At 37.9% G+C, this 16,023-nt stretch overlaps 2 protein-coding genes and 1 long non-coding RNA gene across 8 annotated transcripts in view; 2 read left to right on the forward strand and 1 right to left on the reverse strand.

The window, feature by feature from the left end:
- LOC112663395 (glycine N-phenylacetyltransferase-like) overlaps positions 1-16,023 on the forward strand; it is a 73,734-nt gene that overhangs the window by 50,365 nt on the left and 7,346 nt on the right. For 3 of the 5 annotated variants that reach the window (XM_049096761.1, XM_025452297.3, XM_049096762.1), the window contains one exon: positions 12,490-12,579. In XM_049096761.1, the coding sequence (XP_048952718.1) occupies positions 12,502-12,579 (78 nt within the window). In that variant the 5' untranslated portion in view covers positions 12,490-12,501. Of the gene's footprint in view, positions 1-3,832; positions 3,985-7,374; positions 7,399-12,489; positions 12,580-16,023 lie in introns of those variants that run through there. The other 2 variants (XM_025452296.3, XM_025452298.3) reach the window with 2 other exon arrangements.
- Positions 1-16,023, reverse strand: part of LOC112663399 (uncharacterized) — a 51,511-nt gene that overhangs the window by 9,504 nt on the left and 25,984 nt on the right. For both annotated transcript variants that reach the window (XR_003139203.3, XR_003139198.3), the window contains exon 3: positions 3,575-3,634. This is a non-coding gene — a long non-coding RNA (uncharacterized LOC112663399). The remainder of the gene's footprint in view (positions 1-3,574; positions 3,635-16,023) is intronic.
- LOC112663398 (microtubule-associated protein RP/EB family member 1-like) lies at positions 12,587-15,597 on the forward strand. The gene has a single exon (XM_035701972.2). The coding sequence runs from the start codon at positions 13,113-13,115 to the stop codon at positions 13,896-13,898; it is 786 nt and encodes a 261-aa protein (XP_035557865.1). The 5' UTR covers positions 12,587-13,112; the 3' UTR covers positions 13,899-15,597.

Consider the following 16,023-nt stretch of genomic DNA (forward strand, 5'->3'; position numbering starts at 1 on the left):
CTCCTTTGACTTCAGAGACACATCTCTTCTTATTTTTCACACTGTTCTTGGGCAGCTACTCCCTAGTCTCCTCTGTTGGCCTGTCTTCTTCTCTAAACTTGTTAAAGGTTACATATTTTTATGGATGATCATAACAGAGTGTCTATTGGATTAGTTTAAGTCAGAAGGATCTATCACATGGAGGCCTCAGAGTGCATTGGAGGTAGATGTATCTAACTGGTGGGAGGTGAGCAAGGGTTCTGCTCCAGAGGGCAGTGAGCTGTAACATGGCACAGAAATGGGAGAGCATGTGCTGTGGATGATGGCAGGTGGTAGCAGGGAACAAAAGTTATGCACGACCTTTCTTCCTCTCTTTTAATGCATCCCCCTATATCTTATATATCTGACGTGGGGTGCTAAGAGTAAGTCATCATTAAACATCTTCTTTATTTGAAAGCTTTCATTAGCAGCCACATTTTCTTAGAGTATTTACTAAACTTAGAATCAGAGTGAAGAAAATTGTTGCTTAGTCTTGAAAGTATCCCAAGGGCCCCATCTCTAGGCCTCACTGATTCCATTCATTCCTTGAACAAAAAGTTCATTGTTGGCTACACTCTGCTAAGTGCTGTGGTTGATGCTTGAACTTAAGGAAGAATAAGAAGTGGTCCTACTTTCTAAGGAGATTACACTCTTTTGGGGAAATATGCTGCAAAAGGCCTGAAGAATGAACGGAACAATCTGCCATTTGGTTAGTATATCCATCTTTCTAGACAGTGCCAGAAACATACTGGCTTGTTCTACAGCTGTGGTTTGCCTCAAGATGACTATATTATGTTAACAGATTTATTGGGCAAGTTATATATACTGCCATGTTTGAAGCCATAGTTTTCTTTGGTTATGTTCCTGTCCTCTAGTAAGGTCCTCTTGATTGGACTTCCAGGTCTTCACAATTTCCCTCGGAATCACATGTGTACAGCATCTAACAGAACATAAATACTACGTATACATATATAGTTCATGATGTCACCCTGAGGACAGCGAAGAAAGTATTATTATACCCATTTTATGGATGAAGAAAATAAATCTGAGAGCGTTCAAATAAAGCAATGTACTTAAAGTGACCCAGCTAGCAAGTAGAGGAGCCAAGGTTTGATTCCTGATTTGTTTTACTCCAGAGACCATGTTCTTAATCATTGTACCTCCTTTTGGCTTGATTCTGGCTACATATACCACACACAAACAATAGATGCTAGATTTTCCAGGATTGCTATGATTAAAAATAAATTGATGGTGGGGCATCTGGGTGTCTCAGTCAGTGAAGTGTCTGAATCTTGATTTTAGTTCAGGTCATGATCTTAGGGCTGTGAGATCCAGCCCCACACGTTCTTTGTGCTCAGCACTGAGTCGGCTTGCTCCTCTTTCTACCCTGTCTGCAAGCGCTCTCTCTCTTTCAAATAAATAAATTAAATCCTAAAAATAAATAAATAAATTGATGGCTCCATTCTAAGCCTTCAAAATTGTTTTGAATTTCTTGTATTTGTTGGTTTTTAGAAAATATGACTAGTCTTATCAATGTCTTTAACTAACATATATATACCTTGATCAGGTATATGAAATATAAATATATATTTTATATATATATTCAGATATTCTTGTGTGTAAGACTGGGCAAAATTCATATGTGTGTCTTTTTTATGTACTACTTTGTTTCAGAGAGACTATTAGATGGATATACACACACATACATATACATGGATAACTCCTTACTTGTCTGTTTTTATATTATTCATTTGGGATTATGTTAGATATTTTCCTGCGTATATAACACAGACATTTTCCTCTGTCATTAAATACACTTTGAAGACATCATTTTCATGCCCAGGAATCCATAATTTGAATATGCCACCATTACCTTAAGCATTCCTCTATAATAGGTTTTAGATCATTTCTATTTTTTTAAGTTTTATTATTTAAGTGATCTCTACACTTGGTGTGGAGCTCGAACCCTGGACCTTGAGATCAAGGGTCATGCGCTTTTCTGACTGAGCCAGCTAGGTGTCGCAGTTTTGGATCATTTCTAAATTTATGCTATCATAATACTATAATGAATTTCCTTGTATTTACATCTCTCTAGATATCTATTATTGCGTCTTTGGGGTGAGTTTCTAAAAGTGGAATTATTGAATGAAAGGATTTGCTCTATTTTTAAGGCTGCTAGGATATAATTCCAGTTTGCTTGGATAATTTCATCCTTGATCAACATTTTCTCTTTCCTATGATTTTGTTCCTTAGGAAAAAGCAACTACATATAACATGGTCTTTAGAATCTTTTCCAAAAGATTGGTTTCTTTCACAATGCCTGAAAATACTAATCTTTGGCAAGATTAGAGCAAGTGTTTCAATGCCTCAGTCTCCTGTGGGACAGTTTCTCTGAAAAGACTCATTGTTCTTCATTTGCATCTGGATAACTGAAGACATTTGTTTCTCAGTGTCTTGGCCTGACGTGAATCAAATGGGCATGGGAAGATCCATTTCACCAGATGTGTTGCCTCCAGAATTTTCCAGTATTTGGTGTGGTGGGTCTAGAGGGGCACCCTATCTCTTTACTGTGATGGAACAGTCCTGTGAGCTGAGAATGGGTTACACTGTCTCCAAATACTAAGACCAAGGCTGCATGAAGAAAATTGGTTTTCATTTGATAAAGTATTTTATTTAGAAAAAAATGCCATTTTATTTGCATGTGTCAAAAGATAAAGAAGAAAGCCTTCAGGCACTGAGAAGTATGGGGTTTAAGGCTGCTTCTTGTGGCTGGCATCAGTAGAAATGCACTCCTAGGAAATATTGTTAATTAGTGACACCTCAAGTCTTTCTTATTAGTGAAAAAAATACCAGTTCAAACACAAATGTGATTATTTATATTAGCACAGAAACATCCAATTATTCGGGGTCCATGTAATACTTAACCCACCCTTGTAAAATATTTCTGTCCTCCTTCATATTACAGAAAAATGGAAGCTTGAACTTTTGGTATTATGTTTTCCTTTTATGGTGACAGACCTCTCAGAATTAAAATCATCCAATGTCAATCATTCATGCCGGGATAACTCTTTCAAAGTAACATTTTCCTCTTTGAAGTCTTCTTTCATGAAAGAATCCTGCTTTTTCATGCTTCTATGCTTGAAAATAAAAAGACTGATTTGAAAAGTGTCTCCTCTGGTAACTTCCTCTTACTCTGACAAAATTTTCCAAAGGACCTTTCAAAAGCCCCCAACAGTTTTGAGACGTTGACTCTCAAGAGATTTGAGATATTGAAAAAAAAAAAGTACCTGGCCATTAGTGAATGTTTGATTTTCTGATTAACTTTTTAAAAAAGATTTATTTATTTATTAGAGAGAGTGTGCTGGAGGGGAGGGGCAAGGGTAGAGGGAGACAGAGAGGGAGAGAGAAACCCAAGTGACTCTGCACTGAGCATGGAGCCCAATGGGAGGATTAATCTCAGGACCCTGAGATCATGACCTCAGCTAAAGCCAAGATTTGGATGCTTAATATACTGCGCCACCCAGGCACCCCCAAATAAGCAATTTTCTTTACTTACAGTTAAGAACCCTGATTCTCCAAGTCAAATCTGAACAATAGCTGTCTCTTCTTGTTGGTGCTGTGACAGAGGAAGGAAGAAAAAGAGGGATTTTTTACAGCGGTCTACCTACCTCCATGTGCTTAGCTAGCTGGTTTCACAGCTCAGACAGAGGTGTTGAATAATCACAGGACCTTTAAGACGAGAACACAGTTGAAATTTCTGGGAAAAGAGCCTCAGAGGGCGTGCTGCCAACCTATCAACATTTTGAAACCGCCTCTCTGAACATGGGATCTTGGGGGAGGGACTGAATTTCATACTCTGCTGCCAGAAGGTTGTGCAAATGGTGCATTTCATCTTCTAGAACAGCTTGCAGCCTCCTGTCTTAACTTGGGGAATCTCTGCAGAGACTAAGACTGACAGCTTTGCAGGTGAGAACAAAGGAGAATCATTGTTATGGGACCCCCCCCCATCTCCTTTTGCTTCCCCCACTGAAGCAGAATGAATCAAAATGTTACTGTTGGATGTGGATATGAATTTCTGAACTCATTTGGGTTGAGAATTAGGCCTGGCAAAAAGGAAGCTCTTCCATTTCAGAGGTATCATTGCACTACTGTGTATAGGGCAATACCCTAGTTCTGCAAGAAATTCTTGAGAGGATAAAGTCAGGCTCTTGTTCTGAATTGATAAAGAAATGTGAGGAGATTTGGGAGCTAGCTGTTGGTGGAGGGATGACAGTCTAACACCGTCTCGAAGAAATATGCTGGTTTGGGTGACATAAAACATAACTTACAGACATACTATGTAGAAACTATCTTATTTCATCCTGTAGTAACATTCTAAGATAGTCAGATTTTTTCCCTTGAATAAATGATGATCAGGGGAATTAAGTGCCCTGCTTAAAGTTGCAAAGGGACGAGGCAGATCTAGTAAGAGGACTATAATACAGACGAGATTAATTATAAATTTAAAACCATAAAAATGAACTTAAAAATGTCTTAGTTTTAACACTCCTATGATATTATTTGGTGTCTCCTTCTATATTTTCATATTTTTAAAAATTTATTTAAATTCAATTAATTAACATATAGTGTATTATTAGTGTCAGAGTTAGAGTTTAGTGATTCATCAGTTGTATATAGCACTCAGTATTCATTACATCACATGCCCTCCTTCATGCCCATCACCCAGTTACCCATCCCCCCAACCATCTCTCCTCCGGCAACCCTCAGTCTGTTTCCCATAGTTAAGAGTCTCTCATGGTTTGTCTCCCTCTCTGATTTTCTTATTTTATTTTTCCCTCCCTTCCCCTCTGATCCTCTGTTTTGTTTCTTAAATTGTACATATGGGTGAAATCATATAGTTTTCTTTCTCTCGTTGACTTAGTTCACTTAACATAATACCATCTAGTTCCGTTCATGTTATTGGAAATGGTAAGATTTCATTTTTTGCTGGCTGAGTAATATATATATATATATATATATATATATATATATATATATATATACATATCTTCTTTATCCATTAATCTGTTGATGAACATCTGTCTCTTTCCATAGTTTGGAACATAGTTTCCATAGTTTGGCTTTGTGGACATTGCTGCTATCATAATTATATATGTACACACATATATAATTTATATAAATATAAATATGCACACAAAAAGACTTTACATATCTGATTAGAATTTATGTATTGTCATTTTTCTCCCCCTTTTTGTGTTCATCCTAAGACTCTCTATATGGCAGCATGTACACCATAGCTTTCATGTTAATGGGCCTTAGAGTCATAAAATAATAGATAATTATTTATATAAATTGTCTGAGATTGTGTCTAGTATTTCTCCATAAGTTAGTATTGCTTTTAAAATTTTTCATAGAGCATTTTTCATTTGAATTTTTTCTTTGGGTAAATTCCAAATAGTGGATTGGTTTCATCAAAGGTTTCAAAATGTCCTTTGTAGGCCTTCATCCATTATCAGTGCAGGCAACCACCAAAAGGTGTCAGCTCCCTTGAATCTTCTATTTCAGTCAAATGCATTTATTGAACATCATATTTGTGTTTTTAGTATATGTGTATGTGTGTATGCATGTGCTGAAGGTTGTTCCAAATGTACTGGGAAGTACATTAATATTACATACCCAGTAATCTGGCATCAAATTCAACCTGGCTTCTTACTGTCATGCGGCCTTTATGTGAGATGCTCCTAGCTAATGTCAGATTAATCTTCAGAAATGTTATGATTTTACTCTCTTGATACTATCCAAGATGTGGCATGGCTGCATCTATTCTGCTTTGAGGCTTTTCTCAAGTTCCCATGCCCAGAACATAGTAGGCCTTCTAGAGATACCTGTTGAATGAACGAATGAGTCTTTGCTCTCGGTAAGTGGAGTGACTAAATAGATGGTTATGTTAATATAAATACTTCATACATTCATTTATTCACAGACATTTATTGAGTCCTTACTGTGCGTCAGACAGTATAAAAACACTATGGAAAACAGGATGCGGGTTCCTCAAAAAAAATAAAAATAGAATTACCATATGACCCAGAAAACTTACTTCTGGATATATATATATATATATATATATATATATATATATATATGATGAAATTGCAATTTCTAAGAGATATCTGTACCTACATATTTACTGCAGCAGTATAGACAATAACTAAGACATGGAGACAGCTGAAGTGTCCACAAATGGCTGAATGGATACAGAAGTTGTGGTGTAAATACACAATGGAATATTATCCAATAATAAGAAAGAAATCTCACCATTTGTGACAACATGGGTGGATCTTGAGGGCCAGACAGTGAAATAGGTCAGACAAGAAAACACAAATACTCTATGATCTCATTTATGTGCAGATCTAAAAAAGCCAAACTGAAATTGACAGAGTAAACAGAATGGTGGTTGCTAGGCACTGGGAATTGGAGGTAATGGGGAAATGTTGGTCAAATGGTACAAAACTTCCAGTTATAAGGTAAATAAATCCTGGAGATCTAATGTACAGCATGGTGATGATAATTAATAATATTGTATTATATAGTTGCAAGTTGATAAGAGAGTAGATCTTAAATGTTCTCACAACAAAAAAAGAGGTGGTATGTGATGTGTTGGAGGCATTAGCTAACATTATTGTGGTAAACATTTCATAACATATCTGTGTATCGAATAATCCCATTGTACACTTTAAACTTACACAATGTTAGTTTCAGTTATAGCTCAGTAACTCTCGAGAGGAGTAAACAAGTTCATGGAGTGTTTTTCTGCATGCCAATGATGGCTCTGGCTGAGAGTGGGTCAAAGTCCAGAATCCTGTGTAGAAGGGAAAAACTTTTAAAGTTTAGACAAGGGCAGCCCTGGTGGCTCAGTGGTTTAGCGCCGCCTTCAGCCCAGGGCGTGATCCTGGAGACCAGGGATCAAGTCCCATGTCGGGCTCCCTGCATGGAGCCTGCTTCCCTCTACCAGTGTCACTGCCTCTCTCTCTCTCTCACTCACTTACTCTCTCTCTCTCTCTCAATCTGTATCTCATGAAAAAATAAATAAAATCTTAAAAAAAAGTTTAGACAACTGATCTAATGGATCACTGAGGGTAAACGGTCAAGCTAACCATTTATGAAGAGTGAACCTACTCTTGGTAGGGGCTGTTAAGAAGGAGTTATATGTTGATTCAGTCTAGGTGAAGAAGGGAAATTTAACCAAGATTTGGTTAACAAGTAGTTTGTTTTGCTGTATCAGTGGATGATTCACAGTTCAGCTAACTAATTATAAGGCAGAGACTGAGAATTTGGAGGGTCGGTGTCCTGCCTTCTCATAGGTAAACAAGTGGAGCATCGGTGAGTCTTACTAACACAGAGGGAGGAAGATTCCTTGCAGTAAGCCCTTATAGGAACACAAAGATGGAGGGATTTCTTTAACCATTGTTTTCCAGGATAACAGGAGCTTGGGTAAAACTCCACATTGTGAGTCCCTCAGAGAATTGTATTTATTGAAATACATTTTGACCTCAGTCTTTTGGCCTGCCTTGGGAATTAGCTCTACAAATCTTGCTTCACTGATTTTAAAGTATTGTGTTTTTTAAAAATGTTTTTGTTTAAATTCCAGTTAGTTAAGATACAGTGTAATATTAGTTTCAGGTGTACAATGTAGTGATTAACACTTCCATACAACACCCAGTGTTAATTGCAATAAGTGCACCCCTTAATCCCTATCACCTATTTCACCCACCCCCCCACCTCCACTCTGGTAACCATCAGTGTATTATCTATAGTTAAGAGTCTGTTTCTTGGTTACTCTGTCTCTCTCTCTCTCGGCTCATTTGTTTTGTTTCTTAAATTCCATATGCGAGTGAAATCATATGGTATTTGCCTTTCTCTGATTGGCTTATTTCTCTTAGTATAATACGCTCTAGCTTCATCCATGTCATTGCAAATGTCAATAATTCATTCTTTTTGATGGCTTAGTAATATTCTATTGTATATATATACTATATCTTCCTTATCCATTCATCAATTGGTGGACATTTGGGCTCTTTCCAAAATTTGGCTATTGTAGATAATGCTGCTATAAACATCAGGCTACATGTATTCCTTTGAATTAGTATTTTGGTATTCTTTGGGTAAATACCTAGTGGTGCAATTGCTGAATCATAGGATAGTTCTATTTTTAACTTTTTGAGGAACCTCCATAATGTTTTCCAGAGTGGCTGCACCAGTTTGCATTCCCATCAGTGCAAAAGTTCCATTTCTTCACAACGTCACCAGCACCAGTTGTTTCTTGTATTGTTGAGTTTAGCCATTCTGACAGGTGTGAGGTGATATCTCATAGTAATTTTGATTTGCATTTCCCTGATAATCAATAATGTTGAGCATCTTTCCATATCTATTGGCCATCAATTTGTCTTCTATAGAAAAATGTCTATTCAAGTCTTTTGCCATTTTTAATAGAATCATTCATTTTTTTGGATGTTGAGTTTTATAAATTCTTTATATATTTTGAATACTAACCCTTTATCAGGCATGACATTTGCAAATATCTTTTCCCATTCCATAGGTTGTTTCTTAGTTTTGTTGACTGTTTCCTTTGCAGTGCAGAAGATTTTTATCTTGATGAAGTCCCAATAGTTCATTTTTGCTTTTGTTTCCCCCTGCCTCCAGAGATGTATCTAGAAAGAAGTTGGTATGGCTGATGTCAAGCTATTGTCTCTTGGATTTTTCTGGTTTGAAGTCTCACATTTAGGTCTTTAATCCATTTTGAATTTATTTTTGTATGTGTTGTAAGAAAGTGGCTCAGTCTCATTCTTTTGCATGTTGCTATCCAGGTTTCCCAACACCATTAGTTGAAGAGACTCTTTTTCCCACTGAATATTCTTTCCTGCTTTGATAAAGATTAATTGACCATATCATTATGGGTTCATTTCTGGGTTTTCTATTCTCTTCTATTGATCTATGTACCTATTTTTTGCCAGTACCACACTGTCTTAATTACTACAGCTTTGTAATATAACTTGAAGTTGGTAATTGTGATATATCCAGTTTTGCTTTTTCTTTTTCAAGGTTTCTTTGGCTAGTCATGGTCTTTTGTGGTTCCATACAAATTTTAGAATTGTTTATTCTAGCTCTGTGAAAAATGTTGGTATTTTTATAGTGATTGCATTAAATGTATAGATTGCTTTGGGTGTCATAAACATTTTAACAATATTTTTCTTCTAAGCCATGTCCATTCAAAGCCATTGTTTCCTTGTTTATTTTCTCTTTAGATTATCTGTCCATTGATGTAAATGGGGTGTTAAGGTCCCCTACCTTTATTGTGCTATTATCAATTGTTCTTTTTTGTCTGTTATTGATTGTTTTATGTATTTGGGTGATTACATATTGAGTGCATAAATATTTATAATTGTTGTATATTCTTGTTGGACTGTCCTCTTTATGATTATATAATGCCCTCCTTCGTCTCTTTTAACAATGTTTGTCTTAAAGTCTAGTTTGAAAAAAAAATAAAGTCTAGTTTGTCTGATATAAGTATTGCTACTCTAGCTTTCCTTTGACATCCATTTGCATGAATGATGTTTCTCCATCCTCTCACTTTCAATCTGCTGGTGACTTTACGTCTAAAATGAGTCTCTTGTAGACAGCATATAGATGGGTCTTGGTTTTTTTATCCATTCTGACACTCTATGTCTTTATATTAGAGCATTTAATCCATTTATATTCAAAGTAATTATTGATAGATAGATATTTATTTCCCCTTTAATACTTCTTTTGTGGTTGTTTCTGGAGATTTTCTCTGATCCTTTCTTGTCTTTGTTACTTTTGGTCTCTCTTTTGCACTTAAAGAGTCCCTTTTAATATTTCTTGCAGGCCTGGTTTACTGGACACAAACTCATTTTTCGTTTGTCTGGGGTAATTTTTATCTATCTTTCCATTCTGAAAGATGGGCCTTATTGGAATATTCCTGGCTGCAGATCTTCCCCATTCAGCACATTGAATTTATCAGCCACTATTTTCTGGCTTGCTAAGTTTCTGTTGAGAAATCTCCAACTAGTCTTATGAGTTTTATCTTGTAAGTTAAGCACTTTTTGTCTTGCTGCTTTTAAGATTTTTTTTCTTTATCACTATATTTGGCAACTGTAATTACAATGTCTTGGTGCTGGCCTACTTTTGTTGATTTTGATGGGAGTACTCAGTGCCTCCTGGACCTGGATACCTGTTTCCTTCCCCTTATTAGGAAGTTTGCTGCTATTACTTCTTGAAATAAATTTTCTGCCCCCTTTTTTCTCTCTCTTCTTCTTCTGGGACTCCTATAATACAAATGTTATTATATTTGATGGAGTCATTGATTTCCCTAAGTCTACTGTTATGTTCCATAATTCTTCTTTCTCTCTGTTGTCCAGCTTCGTTATTTTCCATTATTTTGTCTTCTAGGTCACTAAGTCATTCCTCTACTTTTTCCAGCCTGCTGGTCACTGTATCAAGTCTGTTTCCAATCTTGTTTAGTGTATTCTTCATCTCTGATTATTTTTTTTTAACTCTTTTATCTCTTTGGTAAGGGTCTCCCATCAGGATGTCCTTTAGTCTTTTCTCAAGCCCAGTGAGTATCCTTATGATTATTGCCATAAATTCTCCATCAGGCATGTTACTTATATCTGCTTTGCTTAGATCTCTGGCTGTGGCCTTATCTTGCCTTTTCACTTGGGATACATTCCTCCATCTCAGCATTTTGCCTAAGTCTTTGCCTTTCTCTCTGTTTTAGAAAAGACAGTTATGTCTCCTGTTCCTGAAAGTAATGGTGTTATAAAGAAGAGGTCATGTAGTGCCCAGGCCCTAGCACTTCAGAGGGTGTCTCTGTTGTGCTGCATGTGTTCTGTTGTTGTGGTGGTGGCTGCTTTATCCTTCAGGTCAGTCATTTACAGGGGCTCCTTGCCTTCAGTGGGCAGTGTTTGGTCCCCAGCCTGAATGTGGTGAGTTTTAACTAGGCGTGCTCTGGTCTGCTTGTGAAATGAGACCTGATACCAACTCTAGCAGAACTGAGGCCCTGCAGAATTCTCTGGTCAGGATATGTGGTATGGGCAGGGATTCTTGCTGGTCTTCTAGAGGAAGGGACTGTCACTCTGGGACCAAGGCAAGCTTGACTCAGGACAGTCCTGCTGGAGTGCAAGGTGGTGGGCCTTGGTGTAGGCAGATTAGTCAACCAGTGTCTGTGCTGAGTGGCTTCCTGCAGGTGGCTCTGTGTTTAGGCTGAGGCGTGGGAGAAGAAAGTGCCAGATAAGCCTATAATCTTTAAAACTCCAGGCTTTAAGTCCTGCTGGTTGAAAGAGCTCATAAAAATCAGCCCCTCTCATTTTCCAAGCCAATGGCTTTGGAAAAACATTCTCCTTGTAACATTCCCATGTTTCCATGTGTTCTTCTCTTTCTCACCTTTCTCTGTGACCATGGCTCCCTCCCTCCCACAGCATCTTTGATCCATTTCTCCCACAAACCACATCTCCACCCTTCTATCTTCCTTGGCATGGCCTCTTCTCTTTCTTTAGTTGTGGAGTTTGTTCTGCCAGTTTTCAGGTCAATTTCTGGGCTATTTAGGATGATTTGACAGTTACCTGGTTGTGTTTGTGGGATGAGATGAGCCTAGCTATTTTCCTCCCTCTGATCCCTGAAGGATGTTGTCGAGGACTTATCTGTTACCTGTTGTATCTATGGTTCCCGAATATGGCTGCATAAGAAAATCATCTGGAGAAGTGCTTGAGAGAACGACAAACAAATGAAACTCCAAACACTGCTAAGGGAATGTAAAACAGTTCAGCCACTTTGGCAGGTTTTTTTTAATAAAGTTAGACATATGCTTACTACATGACCATGCAAATGCACTTCTACATGTTTAGTCAAGAAGCATAAAAGTGTTTGCTCAAAGGCAATCGTCAAAGCACCTCACATGTATTGATTTATTCAGCTGTCACAACCACTCTAGGGGACAGGTACTATATATGAGGAAACTATGGCAATTTTATATGTGAGGAAAGCAAGGCACAGAGGAGTGAAGTAACTTGCCCAACATCATGTAGTTTCTAAGGTGGCAGCCTCAGGCTTGTTGTGGATAGAACTTAACCTCAAAGATGTTCATGCAGTTTAGATAATATATGTGGTAATTTTAGTGCATCCTTAATTACTGGTATGCTGGGTGAAAGCAAAATTAAAATTTCATAAAGATTGTTTAAAGTCTAGAAAATATTTAAAAAATAATTTTGGAAACAGGCACCTGTGCTTTCTGCCAGTCTTATTCTTCTTAGGAGTTAGTAAGGAGTTCAGTGAATGGGGCAACAATAAAATCACAGGAATGAAGACCTGAACTAAACTGCCTGTTGTGTCTGTTTTGTGTCTTTGTGTGTTTTCCATTGCTTCTCATTCCTTGATATTTCTTGATCCTGTCTTTAGGTTGAGGCCAAGATGTTCCACTTACAAGGCTCACAAGTGCTGCAGATGCTAGAGAAATCCTTAAGGAAGAGCCTGCCAGAGTCCTTAAAGGTGACATTCTTGGGCGGAGGGCAGGGGGGTTGGGAGGAATAGCAATTGCTTATGAAAGAAGTAAGAATGAGAATAAACATTCTCCAGGCACCTACTCTGCCAGGCACTCACTCCTCTTGCATTTCATTTAGCTTACATCACCTCACTGCAAGGCAAGTCTGCTATATCCATGTAACCAAAGAGGAAATGCAAGCTCAGTTTTAGAACATGACCAAGACCATACCACTATTGAGTAGGAATCATATAATTTAAATCCACTATGATCTTTGCTGTGTGATGACCAAAAAATATTTCTTTGTGCCATTCTAAGTGTTATATTATCTGACACTGGAAGATTTCCCAGAATTGCACAGGTGACTGAATGAACACACTAATGTTTAGCTTATTCTTTCTAAACAATCAAGTGCCTGACAAAAGTTAACCATTATGATTCTTCTTTAAAATTAACAATATGCGGTCGGGCGGTTTGAACAAGACGAAGACGGAATCGAAGCCCGGCACAGGCAGTGGACGCGGTCCCGCCGAGAGCCGAGATGGCAGTGAACGTGTACTCAACGTCCGTCACCAGTGATAACCTAAGTCGACATGATATGCTGGCCTGGATCAATGAGTCTCTGCAGCTGAATCTGACAAAGATTGAACAGTTGTGCTCAGGGGCTGCCTATTGTCAGTTTATGGACATGCTATTCCCTGGCTCCATTGCCTTGAAGAAAGTGAAATTCCAGGCTAAACTAGAGCATGAATACATCCAGAACTTCAAAATACTACAAGCAGGTTTTAAGAGAATGAGTGTTGACAAAATAATTCCTGTGGACAAATTAGTAAAAGGAAAGTTTCAGGACCATTTTGAATTTTTTCAGTGGTTCAAGAAGTTTTTTGATGCAAACTATGATGGAAAAGACTATGACCCTGTAGCTGCCAGACAAGGTCAAGAAACTGCAGTGGCTCCCTCCCTTGTTGCTCCAGCTCTGAACAAACCAAAGAAACCTCTCAGCTCTAGCAGTGCAGCTCCACAGAGGCCCATTGCAACACACAGAACTACTGCAACCCCTAAGGCTGGCCCAGGTGAGGTGCGAAAGAATCCTGATGTGGGCAACGGGGATGATGAAGCAGCTGAATTGATGCAGCAGGTCAATGTATTGAAACTTACCGTCGAAGACTTGGAGAAAGAGAGAGATTTCTACTTTGGAAAGCTAAGAAACATTGAATTGATTTGCCAGGAGAACGAAAGGGAAAACAACCTTGTATTGCAGAGGATCGTGGACATTCTCTATGCCACAGATGAAGGAGGCCCACAGGAGGAACAAGAAGAGTATTAACAGCCTGGACCAGCAAAGCAACGTCCGAATTCTTCACTCCAAATCATGTGCTTAACTGTAAAATATCCCCTTTTATTATTCTTAGAGGACTCACTGGTTTCTTTTCATGAGCAAACAGTACTTCTTCTTAAAGTGCACTTTGCAGAAGTTTCACCCCTTTTCCAATGAGTTTGAGTTAGGAGCTTTTACCCTGTAGCAGAGCAGTATTAACATCTAGTTGGGTCACCTGGGGAACAGAGAGGCTGACCATGGGGCTCACTGTGTGGATGCTGGTAACACTCACTGCTGGAGAAGGTGCTTTTATGTCATACACTGAAGTGGAGTCCTCAGTAGAGAAATGTAAAGACTGATTTGAATTTTAAGCTAATGTGAAATCTTGGCAGAGAACGTTTTAATAAATAAATGCCTTAAGAGTACTTAAAATACGCTTCCATATTTCAAAATATAAAATGTACCATGACAGGAGATTTTACATGTTTGACATGGTATCTGGGAAGGAAGGGCCAGACCTCTGGACCTTTGGAATCTGCTGTTCACAGGCCTTGCAGGGCTGCTTGAATCCTCAAAGACCTAGACCTTGGCTCAAAAGGGAAGTTTAAAAAGTTGCTCTGTAAAGCCATTTGGTGTCCTTGATCAATCGTATCCCTCCTCTAAGAAGCAAGAGGCATTGTTGCCTGGATGAATAGCCCTGAGATGTTGAAGAGCTTGAATTTCATTGAACATTTCTCTGACGATTTTTCCAGTTATCCCTGAAATTTCTATGTATTGTGTTTTTGGGAAATGAGGTGTGTCAAGTTTCTAAATCTAACAACTACTTTTGGGGACTTGCCCACATCTCTGGGATTTGAATGGGGGTCATGTCCCATTTTACTGTCTTTTAAGTTTACATTGAACATGTTTCTCTTCTCTGCTCCCTGTGCCCACTGGGGACTCCTCTTTGGCTCCTTAAAGTTTGCTGCTTAGAGTGTAAGTTCAGCAGGCAGGTGGTCACGCTGCAAGTCTTTCTGGACCTCTGGCAAAGGGAGTGACCAGTGAAGGCCATCGCTACCTTAGGATCTGCAAGGCTGGGTGTTCTCGGTACCTGATGTCCACCACCCTCCACTGTTATCGGAATACTTTGCCAGTGCACTAATCTCTTTGGAGATAAAATTCGTTAGCGTGTTACTAAATGTTAATTTTCTTTTGCAGAAGATACAGTACCGTATCTGAATTAATTATTAATATTTAAAATATTTCATTCCTTAACTCTTCCTCATTGCTTTGCTCCTAGCCTATTCAGTTCCTTTGTTTGGCAGAATTCTGCAAAATGTGTGTCACCCACTACTGAGATTGTTCAGCCCCTGATGTATTTGTATTGATTTGTTCCTGGTGGTAGGTTGTCCTAAAATATGTGTAGAAAGCAGATATTTTATGATAAAATTGTTGTATAGTGCATGCTCTGTGTGGAATTCAGAGGAAAACCCAGATTCAGTGATTAACAATGCCAAAAAATGCAAGTAACTAGCCATTGTTCAAATAACAGTGGTGCTATTTCTCTTTTGTGGCCTTTTAGACTTTTGTTGCCCTAAAATACCATTTTATTGGGAACCCATTTTCCACCTGGTCTTTCTTGACAGGGTTTTTTTCTACTTTAAACAGTTTCTAAATAAAATTCTGTATTTCAAATAAAATAAAATAAAATAAAATAAAATTAACAATATGCAATTTCTATTTTGTCAAACCCCAAAAGATTATGTTTAATATAGGAAGAGATAGAAATTTGGTTTTAGAAATAGACCAACTATCTTGTATATAAAGAGGTGGGGCTTTTTTTTAGGGGGGTAATAATATATGTTGCAAAGGGACTAGAATATTACCAGGGATAAAGAGTCCCATTGCATTATAGTAAAGGTATCAATTCACCAAGAAGACATTAAAAATGCCGAAATCTCTACCTCACAAAAAAGGTTCAGAGGACATGGACCAAAAACTGATAGAACTGAAAGAATAAATAGATAAACCCACACATGTAATTAAAGATTTTAACACTTCTCTCTGAGTAATTAATAGAATAGGAAGAAAACATATAATCTATACAGAAGACCTGAAAAATACTATGAACCAACTTCATTCATTGACATTTATA

Source organism: Canis lupus, chromosome 18 (genome assembly GCF_003254725.2).
Source record: "Canis lupus dingo isolate Sandy chromosome 18, ASM325472v2, whole genome shotgun sequence".
NCBI classification, from domain to species: domain Eukaryota; kingdom Metazoa; phylum Chordata; class Mammalia; order Carnivora; family Canidae; genus Canis; species Canis lupus.

Excerpts from the sequence above, each read along its gene's own strand:
- LOC112663398 (XM_035701972.2), top strand. The coding sequence starts at position 13,113 with ATGGCAGTGAACGTGTACTCAACGTCCGTCACCAGTGATAACCTAAGT.